The sequence below is a fragment of the Desmodus rotundus genome, chromosome 7 (assembly GCF_022682495.2).
Source record: "Desmodus rotundus isolate HL8 chromosome 7, HLdesRot8A.1, whole genome shotgun sequence".
Taxonomy (NCBI): Eukaryota; Metazoa; Chordata; class Mammalia; order Chiroptera; family Phyllostomidae; genus Desmodus; species Desmodus rotundus.
The window spans coordinates 97,915,147-97,933,037 of NC_071393.1; the positions used below are offsets into that span (position 1 = coordinate 97,915,147).

Below are 17,891 nucleotides of genomic sequence, written 5' to 3' on the forward strand. Positions count from 1 at the left end.
TGGGCAGGTCTGTAGCGACTCAGCCGTGGTCCCAGGACTGTTTGTGTCTTCCCGGGTATGTGAGACCTGCCAGCACCAGACCTTTCCTTTGTGCCCTGCCGCTAGGTGAGTTTGTGGTGCTTCTGGCTTGGTGACTGAGGCCTGGACAGCCAAGAGAGCCAAGGTGTGCCGTGGCCCACTCACAGCAGTGCTGTTTGCAAAGTATTAGTTTCTGTTTTTTAACCTGGGTAAAATGTCCCTGTGCTTTAAAACATTCTTTTTTAATTATTCTGTAACTTGGAAATATTACATACCTTTTTAATAGTAGTAACATATGCACAACATAAAATGTACCATTTTAACCATTTCTAAGGGTACAAGTCAGTGACTACTACCTATTTTCAGAACTTTCCATCGCCCCAAATGGAAACTCTGGACCCATCAGACAACTCCCTGCTCTTCCCTCCACTCAGAGTCGCTCTCTGTCTCTGTGACTTCGCCTGCTCTAAGTACCTCCTACAGTGGATTCGCACACTCATCCTTGTGTGACTAGCTTATTTCACTTAACACTGAGTGTTCAGGTTTCATCCATACTGTCGCATGCACCAGAACTTCATTCTTTTGAAGACTGAATAATATTCCATTGTATGTGGAGACCACGTTTTGTTTATCTGTTATTTTGTTTATCCATTCTTCTGCTCGTGGACATGTGCGTCGTTTCCATACTTTGACTATTGCGAGTAATGCTTACCTCGGTGTGTTTAAGAAAAAAAGCAAATTTATAACAATGAAACATAAATACACTGGATTTTGCTACATAGTCCCAGGTAACACAAAGAACATAAAAATCTATATTAAGAAGCAAAAGTAGACACAAACCACAAAAACCAAAACACACTTGAAGTTCAAAGGATGAATAGCATTGCTTTAATTAACAGAATTAAAGAAGTATTTTATAAAGGCCCAGGAGGAGCCAGGCACCCATCTGGGTTTCCTAGCATCCTGGAGGGTCCTCTCCAACAGTGGGGGAACAAGGCCTAGGCAGGTGCCTTGCCCTGCAGGCAGACGTGGCTCGTCCTACAGGAGAGGCACAGCAAGGTCTTCAGGCCTTCAGAGGCAGGGACAGAACCCCTGGTTGGGGGGGGGGAGCACTAAGGAGGCAGCAGATTTTGACCCAGTGATAGTGGGGGTAAAGGAGGTGTTGACTATGGCACATTCTGAGCTCTGCTCTTTCTTTGCTAAACCCAGCTTGTATGTGTCTGTTCTTAGGCTTGCTCTGAGGCCTTGGGTTTCTCTAGTTCACATTAATCATTAAACTATTAAGCAGTCTTAATCCTGCATTTAAACAACTTTGTTAGTCCAAGTTGCTCGGCCCCAGCAGGTGCGAGGGATTTGCCTGGCCTTGTTCTTCTGTGTATCTCAGGGCAACCACACTCTGAGCAGCTTCTAGAAGAGCTGCTTCCTTTTGGGTGATTGGGAGCATAGCTCCCAGTCCTCTTCTGCCCACTAGTTGGATGCAGACTCGGGCTCATACCGTCTGCCCAGGGGCAGCACAGGGCACAGTGGAAAGTGAGCAGTCCCAGCCCTCCCCTCATGGTGCAACCTTGGGGAAGTGACTCCACCCCTCTGACCCTCCTGTGCAATGTGAGGGGATTGGGTGACCTCTGCTGCCCTCTCCAGCTCTACAATTTAATGATGGCCCGTGTTATGATTTAACCACTTCCCTCCAGCACTCTTGGAGTGACTCAGCAGTCTGATAGTTTGGCTGTTGTTTTTGAGAAAGCTTGATTATTTTGCCGTCACAAGCAAATATACGTTCCATAAACAATCTGCGTCCCGATCCAGCTGGAGTTTGGCTGAGACTGACCGGACTTCCTCACTCTGTCCTCTTCCAGGGAAGCAGCCCCAGCACCCACTGGCCAGAGCCTCCCCAGGCCATGTCAGAGCTTTGAGTGAAGACTGGTAACAGGGAGTGGCTGCCACCCACCTGCCTCCACAGCAGAGCTTCAAGATGCTGAGCCTGAAGCTCCCCAGGCTGTTCAGCATTGACCAGATGCCCCAGGTAGGTGCTCTCACTCCAGTGGTTGAGTTCCAGGCGGTGACGAGGACACGGCCTCTGTAACAGGGTGTCTGCTCTGTCTTCAGCCAGTCTGCTCTCTTCAAGGTGTTCCTCCCAGACTCCTTGGGGGATGAGAGCTTCCTATTCTCCCACTTACACCAAATCTGGAATGGCAATGCTTCTGAAACTGTTTACAATTTAGCCCTTCCCTGTGACATCTGGATTTTACCCTGAGGTAAACTCATTGAGACTACAGGTTCAAGATGAAGCGGTGACGCCAGCATCATCTAACTGGGTAGAGCTTTATTTTTAGGGCCCTCCCATGGGTACTTGAACTTAGTCTAGAAGTGAGGACACCCCAGGACGTGCTTTGGTGTTGTCCCCCATCTCTTGCAGGAGGCCCAGGCCAGGCAAGGGTCAAGGTGATGAGCAGGGTTCTTGAGTGAGCATGAGCCCTGTTCCTGGTCTCCTGGGCCTGGGGACTCAAGGCAAGTCATCCCATAATGCCTGACACTCTTTGGCAGTCTGCACTTTAAATAAGCCTTAGGTGAGGCTGGTCTTCTTGTGAGCTGTGCTCAGGCCAACTGGTACAAGCCCTCCTTCCCTTGCAAAGAGAACATCATTTCATGATACCCTTGTCTCAGCATCCAATTTCCTTGCGTTTTGACTGCAGAAGTGTTATTGCAGGGTGGATGTTTCATCTGGAGGGTGTCCCAGAGGGCAGGGAGAGCTCCTTTGCGTTCAGCTGACTACCAAGCGCTTACAACACTCCTCTGCAGCATGAATGGAAAATAAAGAGGAGATACACTGTCAGATGTTCTTCCTAAAAGTCAGGGAAGCAAGGTGATTCCAGCAAGATGACATTTAGGAGAAACCGGGGATGAAGCAGAGCTGTTTGGTAGGAAGAGATGAGGAATGCAGCAGGTAACAGACCAATTCAAAATGAGACTGGGTTCCCAGACTGTTGAGCAGAGAGCACCTGCCTCGGGTCTCGCAGGGTTATAAACTGGCCTTTCTGGTTTCAGTGGTTGATTCTACCCACTGAGCATGTGGCTGTGATTAGTGGGAAGACAGGGTGATGGTTGCGAGTATGTGTTTTGTGACATAGTCTTTTCTATGAGCCAGCCTTCCATTCCCGCTTGGGTTGTCTGATCTGGGCCTTAAGAACCGAAAGCACAAGCTGCCTATAGGACCACCAGTCCTGTGAGTGACACCAGCACTGAGAAATAACAGGGAGCCAACACAGGTGACTGCTATTCACTCAGCTTTTATTAATGCAGATTCAATTCAAATCCATATTAACCTAATAATAATAATAATAATAATAATAGTAATTACTTAGATGCTATTAGCAGTAACATTACACAAGAGGATTGGAGGATAATGAACCTGAGCCTCAGTCTCTGGGTCTGGGAGACGGCATGGGAGGCAGGGGGAGGCAACAGCGTCCTACCAGGGGGAATCTCTGGAGCTGGGCCGGCAGCAGGGCAAATGAAGTCCTCAGCCCAGCAGGGCAGAGTCTCTGCAGCATGGCAGTCAGGAGATCAGCAGGCATGGGGCAGCACCTTGGCTCATGGAGCTCAGCTGTCTCCGTGGTGGTGTGAAGTCCAATTTTACCTGGAAACTTGGCACTCAAAGGAACTGGGAAATTCTGAGGCTCAGAGCCAAGAGTAACCCAGGAGCCTATCAGTAGGTGTGCCCTCTCTGCAGACGCGTCTGTGTGTAGATATTTTGGGTGTGCTGTCCTGGGAGGCATGTGGCAGGGTGGCTGGCATAACTTAGGTAGTTTCTTTCTTGAACCAAAGTGTCATGCTGACTGGCAGCCATCTTGGTTGACATGAGTGACGCCGTCTTGTTTTACATACGTTGTCCTGTCTTGACCAGACAAACGCCATTTTATTGGTCCTGCTCTCCACCATGATTCTGTGATCCATTCACTCATGAAATTTTTATTGACTGTCTACTGTGTGCAAGGTGTTACTCTATGCAGGGCTCAGAGAATAATCACATATGAGTCCTGCCTTTGCATAAGCACTTCCATTGCAAAGTGGGTTAAGGTGTGTCCCAAGAGAAGGAGGGATAAGTTCAGAGGAGGGATTGGGGCACATCTGTCAGGGTGGAGGAAGGGATGAGGGATGGTCCAATGAAGAGGGCCACGTTTAAGATGGGTTGTGAGGGTGGGTAGAATTTGGGAGGTGGGGAGAGCCCTCCAGGTGGAAGGAACAGTATGAGCAAAGACGGAGATGGGAAACCTCAGGGCAGGTGTGGGAACTCTTGGTGTGGGGATCATGGGTGCCTGCTCGGATATCTTCCTGGGTGTTTTGGTCAAGGTCAGGTTCAGACTATATGTGGGAAAGAAGTAGAGAGTGGTTTCAATGGGTACTTTTGCTAACCTGCTGGAATTCCAAAGATGAGGACCAGAAAACCTCAGAAGGTTAAAGATGAACATATCTTCTCTGTCCATTTTTTGTAAATAATGGAGATGACGGTATTCTTTTTAGTAAAACAGCACTAGTCAGAGGTGGAGAACCAACATCAAAACCTTCCTTGGGCTCCCACATCCATCAGCATCATGCCCAAGGTTCCTGCCACTGATGAGAAAGCAGAGTGGCTCCGCCCACCTGGAGGGTGGTTTTATAGGAGGATTTGGTGGGGAAGGGGGAAAGGCATTTTTTGGTATTAAAACAGGTGCAAGTATATTAAGGAGAAAAATGCACAAATCGCATAAGTATTTAGAATAGGAGACTTCATGCAAATGTTAGGCTTACTTTTGGTGGACTCTGTGGGTCCCAAGACAGTCTGTAGAGTGACTTTGGGCGACATACTTAATCTGCCTACCTCAGTTTCCCCATCTGTAAAATGGGGAATAGTTTCTGCTCCCTAGGATTGGGGTGAGGATTCAATGAAGGAGGGACACCACCTCTTGGCATTGTCAGAGTCATAACTGGCACATTCCTGGCTGATAGATCACTCACAGGAAAGGCCAGTTCCTCCCTGCCCTGAGAAGGTGGGACTTAGGTATATGCCTCCAATGTTTAGTATCCCTCATACCTAAAAGCAGGCCTGGACAAGTCAGCCGGTTATTAAAGATTTGAACAAACAGGCCCTGGCCAGTGTGGCTCAGTTGGAGCAAGTTCTGTAAACCAAAAGGCCATGGGTTTGATTCCCAGTCAGAGCACATGTGGGGATTGCAGGTTTGGTCCCCGTTCAGGGAGCATAGGAGAGGCAACTGGTCGATGTTTCTCTCTCAAATCGATGTTTCTCTCCCTTTCTCCCTCCCTCTCTTTCCCTCTCTCTAAAGTCAATAAGCTTGTCCTCGGATGAGAATAAAAACAAGATGTGAATAAACAGCCACGGGATGGAAAAAATATCTAGGCATTGATTCCTACACAGACCTAATTTAGAGACAATACAGAAACAGCCAGATAGCAAGTTAATATGGAGCATAGCATGACACTCTGACCCGAAACAACAGCATTTTGTGTCAAATTGAGAATCTTTTATTAACTCCAGCCTTGGCTTGCAAGCTGCAGGTAAGCATCTGGCATTGTCCCAGATGCCTTAGTTCAGGGGCACAGGCAGGAGGCTTCCCTGAGGTGCTTCGCAAGAGAGAATTTCCCAGCCTTGCCCTGCAGCTCTGCCGCTTACTGTGGGAACTCCAGCAGGACTGGAAACTCTCTAAGCCGCAGTTTCCTTATCTATAAAATGGAGATAGTATCTGCTAGGCCAGTCAGTCTCACAGGGCTGTTGTGAAGATCCCAGGAGAGTTAAATAGAACAGTGGGATTATTATGAAAGAAAGGAAGCATGGGCCAGTAAATGGCTGGGGGTGGTGTTGGGTAGGTGGGCTTGGGCACCTGGGAGCAAGGGGCCATCACAACAGGCAGCTGGTCTCTCCAGCCCAGGATTTCTCACAGTGGGTGCTTGGGTCACCACCAGCAGAATCACCTGGGAGCTGATTGAAATACAATGGCAATCGTGATTGCGGGCATCTTGGTGGTGTTCTTGATTTTAATCAGAGGGAACACTTTCAACATTTCATCATTTAATGTAATGTGAGCTCTGTGAGTGTGTGCGAATGATCTTTATCAGGTTAAGGATATTCTTCTCTATTCCTAGTTTCCTAGGATTTTTTTTTTTTGCTTTAATTAGGAATGTATTTTACAAAACATTTTTTTCTATCAATATATCTTTTGAGGTGGTTGTATAGGATTCATTTCAGTTGTTAATGTGGGAGTTACATTGATTGATTACTAATGTTAAACCGACCTTGCATGTAAATACAACTTGGTCATGTTGCAATATCTTTTCAGTCTATTGCTAGAATCTATTAACTAATATTTTGTTTAGGATCCTTAAATCTATTTGATGAGTTGGTGCATAATTTCTCTTTTTCATACTGCCATCACCTGGATTTGGGATTAAAATTATTCCAACCACAAACAAATTGCAGGGTGTTGCCTATTTATTCTGTGGAAAAACTTATACTATTAGAATTACACATTACTGAGTGTTTGGTAGAATTTATCTGTGAAATGAGCAGGGCTACCTACCGTGTTGCCCACTCCATGGGAGTACCATGTACCTTTTTGTCTACATGCGTGGCAGCCTGTCAACTTATAGAGGGGCCAACTCAATTCTACAGCTGAATTTTCTTTGTGGAAAGATTTTTTTTATGTAACAGCTTTGTTGAGATGTAATTCACATACCATAAAATTTACCCTTTAAAAGTATACACACTTCCATGGGTTTTAGTATCTTTACATACACAAAGTATGTTGCACAAAAGTATCACCACAATCAATTTTAGAACATTTTCATCACTTTAGGAAGAAAGTCTGTACCAGTTAGCAGACATTTCTCACCCCACCTCACCCACACCCCATCCCTGCTCCCAGGCCTATGGCAACCACTAATTTACTTTCTTTCTCTATGGATTTGCCTATTTTGGCTATTTCATGTAAATGGGATCATACCATAGTTGGCCTTTTGTGAATGCCTTTTTTCACTTAGCAAAATGTTTTCAAGGTTCACCTATGCTGTAGCATATATTAGTACTTCATTCACGCTTTATGGCTGCATAATATCCCCCTATATGGATATACCACAGTTTTTTATTCATTCATAAGTTGATGGACACATGAGTTGACTCAATTTTTTGTCTATTGTGAGTGATGCTGCTGTGAACACTTGTGTACAAGTTTTTATGCCACATACTTTCAGTTCTGGTAGGTACACCCCTAGGAATGGAACTTGTGGCGTATGTGGAAACTCTACGCTTACCTTTTTCTGGTGTAAAATATACTTAGCATAAAATTGACCAGCTTAACCATTTTTAAGCGCACAGCTCAGTGGTATTAAATATGTTCACATTGTTGTGCAACCGTCACCACCACTCACCTCCGCATCGTTTTTATGTTGTGAAGCTGACCTTCAATGTCTATTAAACAAAACTCCCCGTTCTCCTCTCCCCCACCCCCCCCGCTGCAGCCACCTGCGCTTCTACTTTCTGTCTTTATGAGTCTGACCACTCTAGTACCTCACGTAAGTGGAACCTTGCAGTATTTGCCCATTTGTAACTGGCTTATTTCACTTAGCATAAAGCCCTCAAGGTTCACTCATTTTGTAGCATAAAAGTCCAAATTTACGTTCTTTGTAAGGCTGAATAATACTCCAGTGTGTGCATACAGCACACTTTGCTTACCCGTTCCTTCCCCGGTGAACGCTGGCTTGCCTCCGTGTTTCAGCAATTGCGCATAGTTCTGCTGTGAACAGGGGGTACAAACAATTCTGAGACCCTGTACACCCAGAGGAAAATTGCTGGATTATTTGGTAATTCTGTTTTCAGGAACCATCATACTGCTTGCCACAGCGGCTGTACCATTTTACATTTCCACCGACAATTCAAAAGGGTTCCAATTTCTCCACATCCTCACCAAAAGTGGTTTTCTTTTTTCTTTTTAAATATGTAGTGGCCATTCGGATGGGTATGAAGTGGTATCTCATTGTAGCTTTCATTTCCTTTTCCCTAATGATTAGTGGCATTAAGCATCTTTTTATGTATTTATTGGCCATTTGTATATCTGCTTCAAAGAAATGTCTATTCAAGTCATTTACTCATTTTTAAATTGGGCCATTTTTGTCTGTTTGCTATTGAGTTGTAAAAGTTCTTTAATATTCTGGATATAAGTCCCTTATCAGATATGTGATCTGCAAATATTTTCTCCCATTGTATGTTTTTTTTTACCTTATTGATAGTATCCTTTGAAGCATAAAAGTTTTAAATTTTGATATTATCTATTTTCTTGTTGTTCCTTATGCTTTTGGAGTCACATCTAAGAAACCTTTGACTAATCCGAGGTCATGAGAGTTTACTCCTATATTTTCTCCTAAGAGTTTTATCTCTTTCATTCAGGTCTTCGGTCCTTTTTTGAGTTAATTATTGCATGTAGAGTGAGAAAGGAGTCCACCTTTATTCTTTTCTTTTAAATGTGAGTATCAAGGAGTTCCAGCGCCATATGCTAAAGGACTATCCTTCATTAAATTGCCTTGGCACCTTTATCGAAAATCAACTGACTGTAAATGCAAGGGCTGATTTCTGGATTCTAAGTTTATTCCATTGATCCATTTGTCTCTTCTTAATCCGGTACCACATTGTCTTGATTATGTAGCTTTGTAATAATTTTTGGCAAATGTGAGACTTTCAACTTTGCTCTTCTTTTTCTGGATTGTTTTGACTTTTCAGGGTCTCTTGCATTTCCAAATGAATTTAAGGATCACTTGTCAGTCTCTGCAAAAAAAAAAAAAAGGCAGCTAGGATTTTGATAGGATTGCATTGAATCTGTTGATTAATTTGCGAGCATTGCCATTAACAATATTAAGTCTTTTAACCCGTGAACATGGGTTGTCTTTGCATTTACCTAGGGCTTCTTTAATTTCTTTCCGTCATGTTTTGTAGTTTTCAGTATACAGGTCTTATACCATTAAATTAATTTGTTAATTTTACTCCTAAGCATTTTATTGTTTCTGATGCTGTTGTAAATGAAAATGTTTCCTTAACTTAATTTTCACATTGTTCATTGCTTGTATGCAGAAATAAAACTGAGTTTTTTTATATTGCTCTCATATCCTGCAACCTTGCTGAACTCATTTATTACAATAGTTCTAATAGTTGTTTTTAGTGAATCCTTTAATATTTCCTAATGTAAGATCATGTCATCTGTGAATAGTTTTGCTTTTTCCTTCCCAGTCTTGATGCCTTTTATTTCTTTTCCTTGTCCAGCTGACCTAGCTAGACCCTCCACTATGATATTGAATAGAAGTGTTAAGAGCAGACATCCTTGTCTTATGCCTAATCTTAAGGGGAAAGCTTTTCATTTTCCACAAAGAAGTTAGCTGTGGGTTTTTCGTAGACAGGCTTTATTAGGTGGAACAAGCTCTATTCCTATTTTCGTGAGTGTTTTCTTATCACGAAGGGGCACTGGATCTTGTGAAGGGTTTTTTCTGCATCTACTGACATGATCATGTGATTTTTGTTTTTCTCTCTTCTTGATTAATCTTGTAAGTTTGTATTTTTTAATATTTGGAAAGAGGCAAACTTGGGCTCCTGTTATGGTGTGGAGTATGGTATGGAGTGGAGCTCCTATTCTGTATTTTATATCTCTAATGTTTGTTGTTTTTATTTTCTTTCTACTTTGGGTTTATTTTGTCTACTTTCCTCCTCTAACTTTTTAAGCGCTGCCTTCTCATGTAAGCAATTAAGTATATCTATTTCCCTGTAAGTATTGCTTTAACGGTAGCCCACGTGTGCTATTCTACTTAATTTCTAATTTCAATTGTGATTTCTTATGTGACTTATGATTGCTTAGAAGAGTTTTTTTACTTCCCAAGTGTGAAATGGAGTTTTTATGTCACTTATTTAATTTCATTGACTGCTGTCCGAGAATGCCCTTTGTCTCATTCCCATCATTGACATTTTTTCAGACGAGCTTTATGGCCTAACACATGGTCAACTTTCATAAGTCTTCTAAGTGTACCTGAAAATGTTGTGTCGTCTCCCGTTGTGGGGGGCAGTATTCCATACATGTCCCAGAAGATCAAATGTTTTTATATGATTGCCAATTTTGTTCAACTTTATCTACCATAATTGAGATGTATTAACAATCTTCTACCATAATAGCAGGTTTGTGAATTATTCCTTGTAGATAAGTAAATTTTTCCTTTATCTGTATTGACCCTGTGCTTTAGGCATACCCAAGTTTGTAGTTGTTATGTCTTCCTGGTGAAGTACATTTCTTACTATTTCATAGGGACTCTCTCTGTGTCTGGTAACGCTTGCTGTGTTGGAACCCGGAAGTCACAGAGCCACTTCAGCTTCGTTGCTTCGCCATTTTTCTGGTTTCCTCCTTTCCTTCCTTTGACTCAGTCCCTCCCTGACCCTGTATTTAACTGCCTCATGTAAATGACATACAGTTGGATTTTATAAAGTTTGACAGTACTTTTTATTTAACTGGACAGTTTAGTCTGTTTACATTTATAACGGGCATCCATACATTGCGTTCATTTCGATCATCTCAGGTGCTTTCCGTTTGTCCTGTGTTCTCTGCTTAGTTACCCTTGTTTGCTTTCTTTGGATTGACTTTTACATTCTTGTTTTTTATTTTCCTTTCAACATTCTATTTCCCCCCTCAATTCTTCTGTAATTCTATCAAGAACTATACTCCATGTATTAGTTTGGTGGCTACTCCAGCTATCTGAATGTGAGTTCTGTACTAGTCAGAAAGGGCTAGGCTATGCTGACTTTAAAAATTCCTCCAGTTGGCTCAATGGCTTAGCATGGCAAAGGTTTATTTCACACTCACATTACATAGCCAGGTGCTCAGTGGGGAATTGTGAGGGACCCAGGAAGATGGAAAATCTACCATCTTGCAGCTGCGCCATCTGGAACACGTGGCCTCCTGGTTTGCCCCAGAAGGGAAAGAAAGTGCGATGTCTTAGGTTGGGTTCTCCAAAAACAGACTCTAAGCAAAGATTTGTGTGCACAGAGTTTGTCAGGGTGAGTTCTCAGGACCAGCACCTGTAAGGAAGCAAGAGAAACAGGATTGGGTAGGAGAAGTTGCATTAGAGGACTCAGCTGATCACACAGGTGCTCTGGAATGGGGTTTGCCTTCAGACTCGTCCCAAATGAGGAAGGAGGACCTGGCTTCGTATCCATGTCCGTGGCAGGGAGTATATCGTGGTTAAGGTAGCGGCCTTTGGCCAAAAACAATTCCCACAGAGAGATGAGTGGCTCAGATCTGAAGAGGGGCAGAGTTCTATCCTAAGTGCACAGTGCTGTCTACTGCAGGAAGGCGTACTGCTTTAACTGCCCTGGCCTGAAAGTAACTTTAACTGGAAATAGCCACATGGCCCCAAGCTAACTGCAAGAAAGTCTGAAAACTGTAGGAAAGCGCGTGGAATATTTGGTAAGCACTGACTGTCTCTACCGTACCCAACTGAGCTTTTTGGATCTGGCAACAACTCTGGAACTTTATCAGTTATCTCTTCAAATATCACAAAGAAGACCATTGTACTTTTCTCCTTCTGGAGAAATATTCCATGTTTCTTACTTGCTCTTTCATATTTTCTATCTCTTAATCTCGTCGGACTGCCTTCTGGATACTTTTGGGGGGATCTTTCAGTAGACTAATTTTCTCTTCAGCTAGGACTAGTCTGCTATTTATTCTTCAGTGACTTTTTTTTTCAATTATTTTTTAATCCTCACCTGAGCATATGTTTATTGATTTTAGAGAGAGAGGAAAGGAGAGAGAAACAGAGAGAGAAGTATCAATGTGAGAGAAACATTGATCCGTTGCCTCCCATACATGCTCCAACCGGGGATCAAACCCACAACCTTTCGGTGTACAGGATGGCACTCCAACCGACTGAGCCACCCGGCCAGGGCTGTTTCAGTTATTTTAACTTCTAAAAGCTGTATTTGGTTCTTTTCAAATTTATTCATTTCTTGCTCATATTTTCAAGCTTTCTCTTTAAACATTGCTCATAGTTGTGCTATATTTCCATATCCGTTCTTTGAGCTCTCTTTTTGTCATCTACTGTTTTTGCTGTTTCTCATTCACGGTGTTTTGTTTCCAGGTGTGTGCATGCTTGTGTTACAGTAGGAATTCTTCAGAGACGATTTGCATTTGCTTCTGTACCTTACCTGAGGAAGCTACAGAACTTTGACCTCTGTGTGTAATCACAGAGGTAGCGTGAATTTGGATCGGAACCCTATATGAAAATGAGCTGATGGTTCTGAATTCTTGGGAGAGATTTTTTCCAGAGAGACAACTGCTCGGTGTCTCCTTCTGCCTGGTGGGATTTATTTTGCACTCACTAATCTTCCTTATCGGTGAGGTCGCCTGTTAGATTCTCTGCCTTTGATGACCTTAGGTTTCATCTCTTATTTGCAAAGTCTACCAGCAGATTCTCTGATGGTGAAAGCAGCTTACCGCACAGGGTCCCTGGTTTCTTTTCGGAGGCTTTGTGACTTCCTTGCTTGTGTGCTATCTTGCTGATACATTTATCCAGCATACAATAAAGACTTTGTCCAGCATTTGAATTGTTTTAGTCAGAAGGGTCCTTTATGATATCTAACCGATTACCATTTTGCCGGAACCAGAAGTTCCCCGGACATTCTTCCAGGTCCTTCTTTCATCACTCTGGGACTAGTGATCTCTTCGTTTTGACAACTTTGATAATACTTAGCATTCCCATAAAATGTGTGTAGCAAACTCTAGTTCCCATAGGCTGGGTGCAGTGAGTAGGCATAGCCTTTGCAGTCCAACAGACTATGGTTGCATCTTGATTCTGCTATTAATTATGCCTTGGGATTTTTTTTCTCTTTTTGAAAAAGAGGAAAAAAAGTGGCTGCAGCGCAGAAGGCATGAGTTAAACTCTGGGAATTGAACCGGGGCTGCGGTGGTGAGAGCAGCAAACCCCAACCACTACGCCATCATGAGGTGATTATGGCCTTGGAAACGGCATCTCACTGGGTTTGGGCTTCCTCACCTGTGAAATGAGGGTGGCAGTCCCCACCTTGCTCGCATGACGATCCAATGAAACAGGCTCTGCCCCACCACATACTGGGGCTGAATGCAGAGAACATGTAGAGGCCATAGCCTGTAAGTCTAAATATACAGAAGTGACAGATGTTGCTAGCAAACAGATGAAGCTAGCAAATAGTTATATGAAACAGTCTATTTCTCCCTTGACAATATCCCCTCATAATGACAAAAAACAGTATTGTAAAGCTCTGATTTTATATAACTAAAGTCAGCAAAATACCAAAGATAACTAAATTCAATTATTATTACACATCTGGATGTTGTAATGATGGGTTAGTGATGTTTAGATGAGTAACAAAATAAAAACATACATGATTTATAAGTTATTACATGTTTATTCCATAGTTTACTTCTCTTGCAAAATTATGAGTTAATTGTTGTAATGAACCTTACCACATAATTTGTGTTCTATTAACAGTGATACCAAATCACACCACTATTCTTGAGTCATTGAGTCTTTGTTTCTTTAAATTACTTTCATTTGGAAGAAATTTCTGCCAAGTTTCGGCCCCAGTTCTGCTGAGGTAGAACTGGAATTATCAAAAAATATTCTTTAAAAAAAAGATTTTATTTATTTATTTTTAGAGAGAGGTGAAGGGAAGGAGAAAGAGAGGGAGAGAAACATCAATGTGTGGTTGCCTCTTGCATGCCCCCCTACTGGAGACCCGGCCTGAAACCCAGGCATGTGACCTGACTGGGAATTGAACCAGCGACCCTTTAGTTAGCAGGCCCATGCTCAATCCATTGAGCTATACCAACCAGGACTCAAAAATATTCTTAAAGCCATATTTAGAATCAGAAATGAACTATAAATTTTACATATCAACATTAAACATTATAATGCATATTGTAATTTAGAAAAAAATAAATATGTTAATTTCATATGAATCTCTATTTTTATATAGCTGTTTTTACTCTCAAAACAACACCTAGATCCATAATTTGTTTTTTCCAATTTAATTGTTTTTTCAAGAAAAAAATTATAAAGAAAATTGAAAATAGCATTTTTTTCTAAGTGAAAAATATACCTCAATTTATAATACCCAGAAAAATAATCAATATAGAAGTTAATTTCAGGATTATTTGTGTGTGAATATTTTATTTCATAGTTTACAGAAAGTTTTGTTTCTTTTTTCAAATTTTATTTTATCTGAATGTCATTTTTGTTGCATATTTCACATGTGGCTCCTTTGGTTTAGAAAAGTTCTATATGCATTTAAAATAATAAATACATATTTTTAATCCCTCTAAAAGTGAAATAGCCAAACCTAGGTTTTTTTTGTAGGCTTTTGCTAACATCTCATAATAAACATCTGTGGAGAGCTCAGATTCAAAATTAACATAAACCTCCACCAAAGATGCAATATTCTCTATATTTAAGGACCTATTATTTCACTGATTCTGCTAGTTATCTTATACCTTGTCTAAATTAAATCTAAGTGTTTAGTGGCATTTATTTGGTGTTCCCATTGTGTGACTAAGAATAGCTTATGGTCAAATTTGTTATGCTTTTCAACAAGACATCCCATGTTGGAGAAGGTTCAGAGAATGTCCTACATACCCTTGGAGCCGTTCCAAAGGAAGTCATCAATTTTCCTAGTAAGAAATCGGAATCGTGTGCTGCCATTTCCAGCTCTAAGATTGCTTTTGAATTTTTGGTCACATTCTGACCTTGTATTAATTACAATGAACTTGGTGGCTTTAAAAAGAAGGTAAGTTTATTATGGGTCTCATTAGACTAAAGTCAAGGTGAAGGAGGTTCTGGGGGAGAATCTGTTTCCTTCCTTTTCCAGCTCCCGGCGGCCACCTGCATTCCGGGCTCCTGGCCCCTCCCTCCGTTTGCAAAGCCCGCAGTGCTGCCTCCCTCCATTGCCCTCGCACAGCGACATTCCCCTCTGCCTCTCCTCTTCCGTCTCCCCGTTCCCCTCGTGAGGACCTTTGTGATTAACTGGGTCCACCTGAAAAACCCAGACGCTATTCCTATTTTAAGGTTAGCTGATTAGCAGCGTTAATTCCACCTGAGACCCCGATTCTGCCCCGCTGCGCAACCTAATGTAATCACAGGTTCTGGCGATGAGGACGTGAACATCTTCGGGGGCCATTTCTCTGCCTACCACAGACTTCCTAATCATCTTACACTGCTACCACAAGCTAGCCCGCAGAGGATTTTTAAATCAATGCCTATAATAGAAAATCATTTTCCTAGTGCTCAAATCAAAGACTTAGCTTTTACAACAAATGTAAAACCGATGGAATGCTCCATTGTTTCCACCTCACCACGTTCTCTTCTGTAGGTCAGCACTCCATAAGGTGAGTCATTCATTCAATGGCTCTTTTCTCCCAGACACCCCCTATTTGAACTAATACTTGCTTTTTAAAGATATTCTGTATCTTCTTTGTTCACTTTATCCTTTAGATCCTCCATCCTGGATAGTTATAATTTGTTTCACTGCTTTTTATCCTTCTTATATGTTTGGCCTAAGGAAATTTATCACCATCTTTTATAAACACAGTGTTGCATGTACAAAAAGCATCCTTATTGGACATCAGACAGTCATTTTGTAAATAATATCACACCAGTGTTCTAAGTTAGCCTTTACCTAGAATGGCTTTCTCCCAGCAACGGTCATCTATTCAACACACGGGGTCTGGCACAAACAATGCCCCTTTTTTTATTACAAAATCTTAAGCATGTAATTCTATAACATAACAATATCACACTCAAGCACACCATATGACATTTTAGGTGAAATATGCAAATCAAAATTATAAATTATTACACCCATATTATTGCCCTACCAACCACACGCAAGCAGGCGTTACTTCTGCTGGACTTTGTATTTACAGTTCGAGTAGCTGCATAGGAATTGGGTATACGTGATGTTTAATTGAGAACCTAAGCACTCTCTCCAGCCAGGACCAAGCATGGTCCCACATGAGACAGCACTTAGAGTCCAACCCCATGCCAGGCACACTGCAGGCACTCACTAAATGGCAGGTTAAAACTGTTGGCGGCAGTTCATGCCCTGCCTACTTCCCTCCCTATTCTCTCCGAGTCTTCTGCCCAGGCTGCTCCACTATACTATTCACTGGTCTGTATCCCCTGCCCTGGCTTTTCACGCCCATGTTTTGGGTTCATCTCATCCCTCTTACCTAAAGGGAACCTCCTCTATTGCGATGAACTGGGTTCCAGGCAGGGAGGTGACCGCAGGATGCAGAGGCGGGAACCCGGGCATGAAGCTAGAGGCAGCTGCAGGACCAGCGTGCCCAGGGAGCGGGTTAGAAATGCAAGCTCTCACCGCAGCCCCACCCAATTGCAGTGCGACCCCGAGGTGAACTCAGGCACCTGTGGAAGACAGTTTAGATAGGCTGGCTAAGGGACTTTGTTACCCAGCCTTGCCACGCTTGTGTTAGTCTGCTCAGATTGCTGTAACAAAGCACCACAGACTGGCTGGCTTAAACAACAGAAATTTATTTTCTCACATTCTAGAGGCTGGAAGTCCAAGGTCAAGGTGCCAACATGGTTGGTTCTTCTGAAGGCACCTTCTTGGTTTGCAGATGGTCACCTTCTTCCTGCTTCTTCGTGTGGTCAGCCCTCTATTCACACACACCCTTTGTGTCCCTGTGTGTCCAAATTCCCTCTTCTTATAAGGGACACTGGTCAGATTGGAGTAGGACCCCCCCACCCCCCGCAGTGGCCTTGTTTTAACTTAATCACAACTTTAAAGACCCTATCTCCAAATACGGTTACGTTCTGAATGAAGTACTGGGTATGAGGGCTTCAACCTATGAACTCTGTGGGGGACACAGTTCAGCCCATAACACCACGCTGAAGAAGAAGAAACAGGCTCAGAGAAGCATGTGCCAGTCCAAAATCACCCCGGGGGCCAAAAGGTGAGAGCTGCATCTCCGACAGAGCCCACGTGAGCAGCAGCGGTGATAGTGTGAGAGGCTGGGGGGATGGAGCATTTAAGTTTGAGCTGTGCTCCCACTATTTCTAGGATCTTGGACACTTGCCTTAACCTCTTCAGGCCTTAGTTCCCTTTTCCGTGAAATGGGGACAATGGAAGGCCCTCCCTCACAGGCTCGTGGGGATTCCGTGGGGTTTGGACAGGAAATGCAGGCGTCCACACTGACGGCACCCGCAGCCTCCTGACCCCACTCTGCCTCTCCGCTCCACCTGCTATCAAAACCCACTTATTTGCCACCAGCCAGAATGCCCGATTATTTTCCCCAGGTGATTTGCAATTTAATAGCCAGAAAAACCAAGGGTTTAAAACTGTCACAGTGGAATGTCAGGCATCAGCTGGCAGGTGCACAGGGTCTTTTGTGGAAGGCAAGCCTGTGGCAGGCACTAAAAGGGAAACCTGCTGATGTGCCCTTCCACCCCGGTGCCTGGGGGTTCTCACTTCTAAATAATAGGCTGTGCACAATTTGATTTCATTTCACTGTAAATTGCCCAGCCTGCAACCAGGGATGCAAGGCAGAGTCCTACAAATCAATTCTGCTGTGCAAATAAGCCGGTGCCTGCTAACCTGGGGGTGCTTAGAAATGAGGCCCAGCCACAGAGCATTAAGGCTATGATTGCAATTTGCCTTTTGGGGTCAAACTGAGTGTGAATACAAAATTGTTTTCAAATGTTTCGTTTGTTTAGATTTATGTAGCATACATTCTGCTAAGATCTACTCTATGCAAAGTGCTTTGCTGAGGCTGGAGTGGGCAGATGGAGAGAATGAGTCCCCTTCCCCA

The 17,891-nt window shown here is 43.0% G+C and overlaps 1 protein-coding gene across 6 annotated transcripts in view; it reads left to right on the forward strand.

The window, feature by feature from the left end:
- Positions 1 to 17,891, forward strand: part of PAQR5 (progestin and adipoQ receptor family member 5) — a 69,111-nt gene that overhangs the window by 24,947 nt on the left and 26,273 nt on the right. For all 6 annotated transcript variants that reach the window (XR_008427374.2, XM_045201869.2, XM_045201867.3 and 3 more), the window contains one exon: positions 1,875 to 2,041. Coding sequence is in view for 5 of the 6 variants with exons in the window: in XM_045201869.2 (XP_045057804.2) it covers positions 1,991 to 2,041 (51 nt within the window). In the remaining variant the exon portion in view is untranslated. The remainder of the gene's footprint in view (positions 1 to 1,874; positions 2,042 to 17,891) is intronic.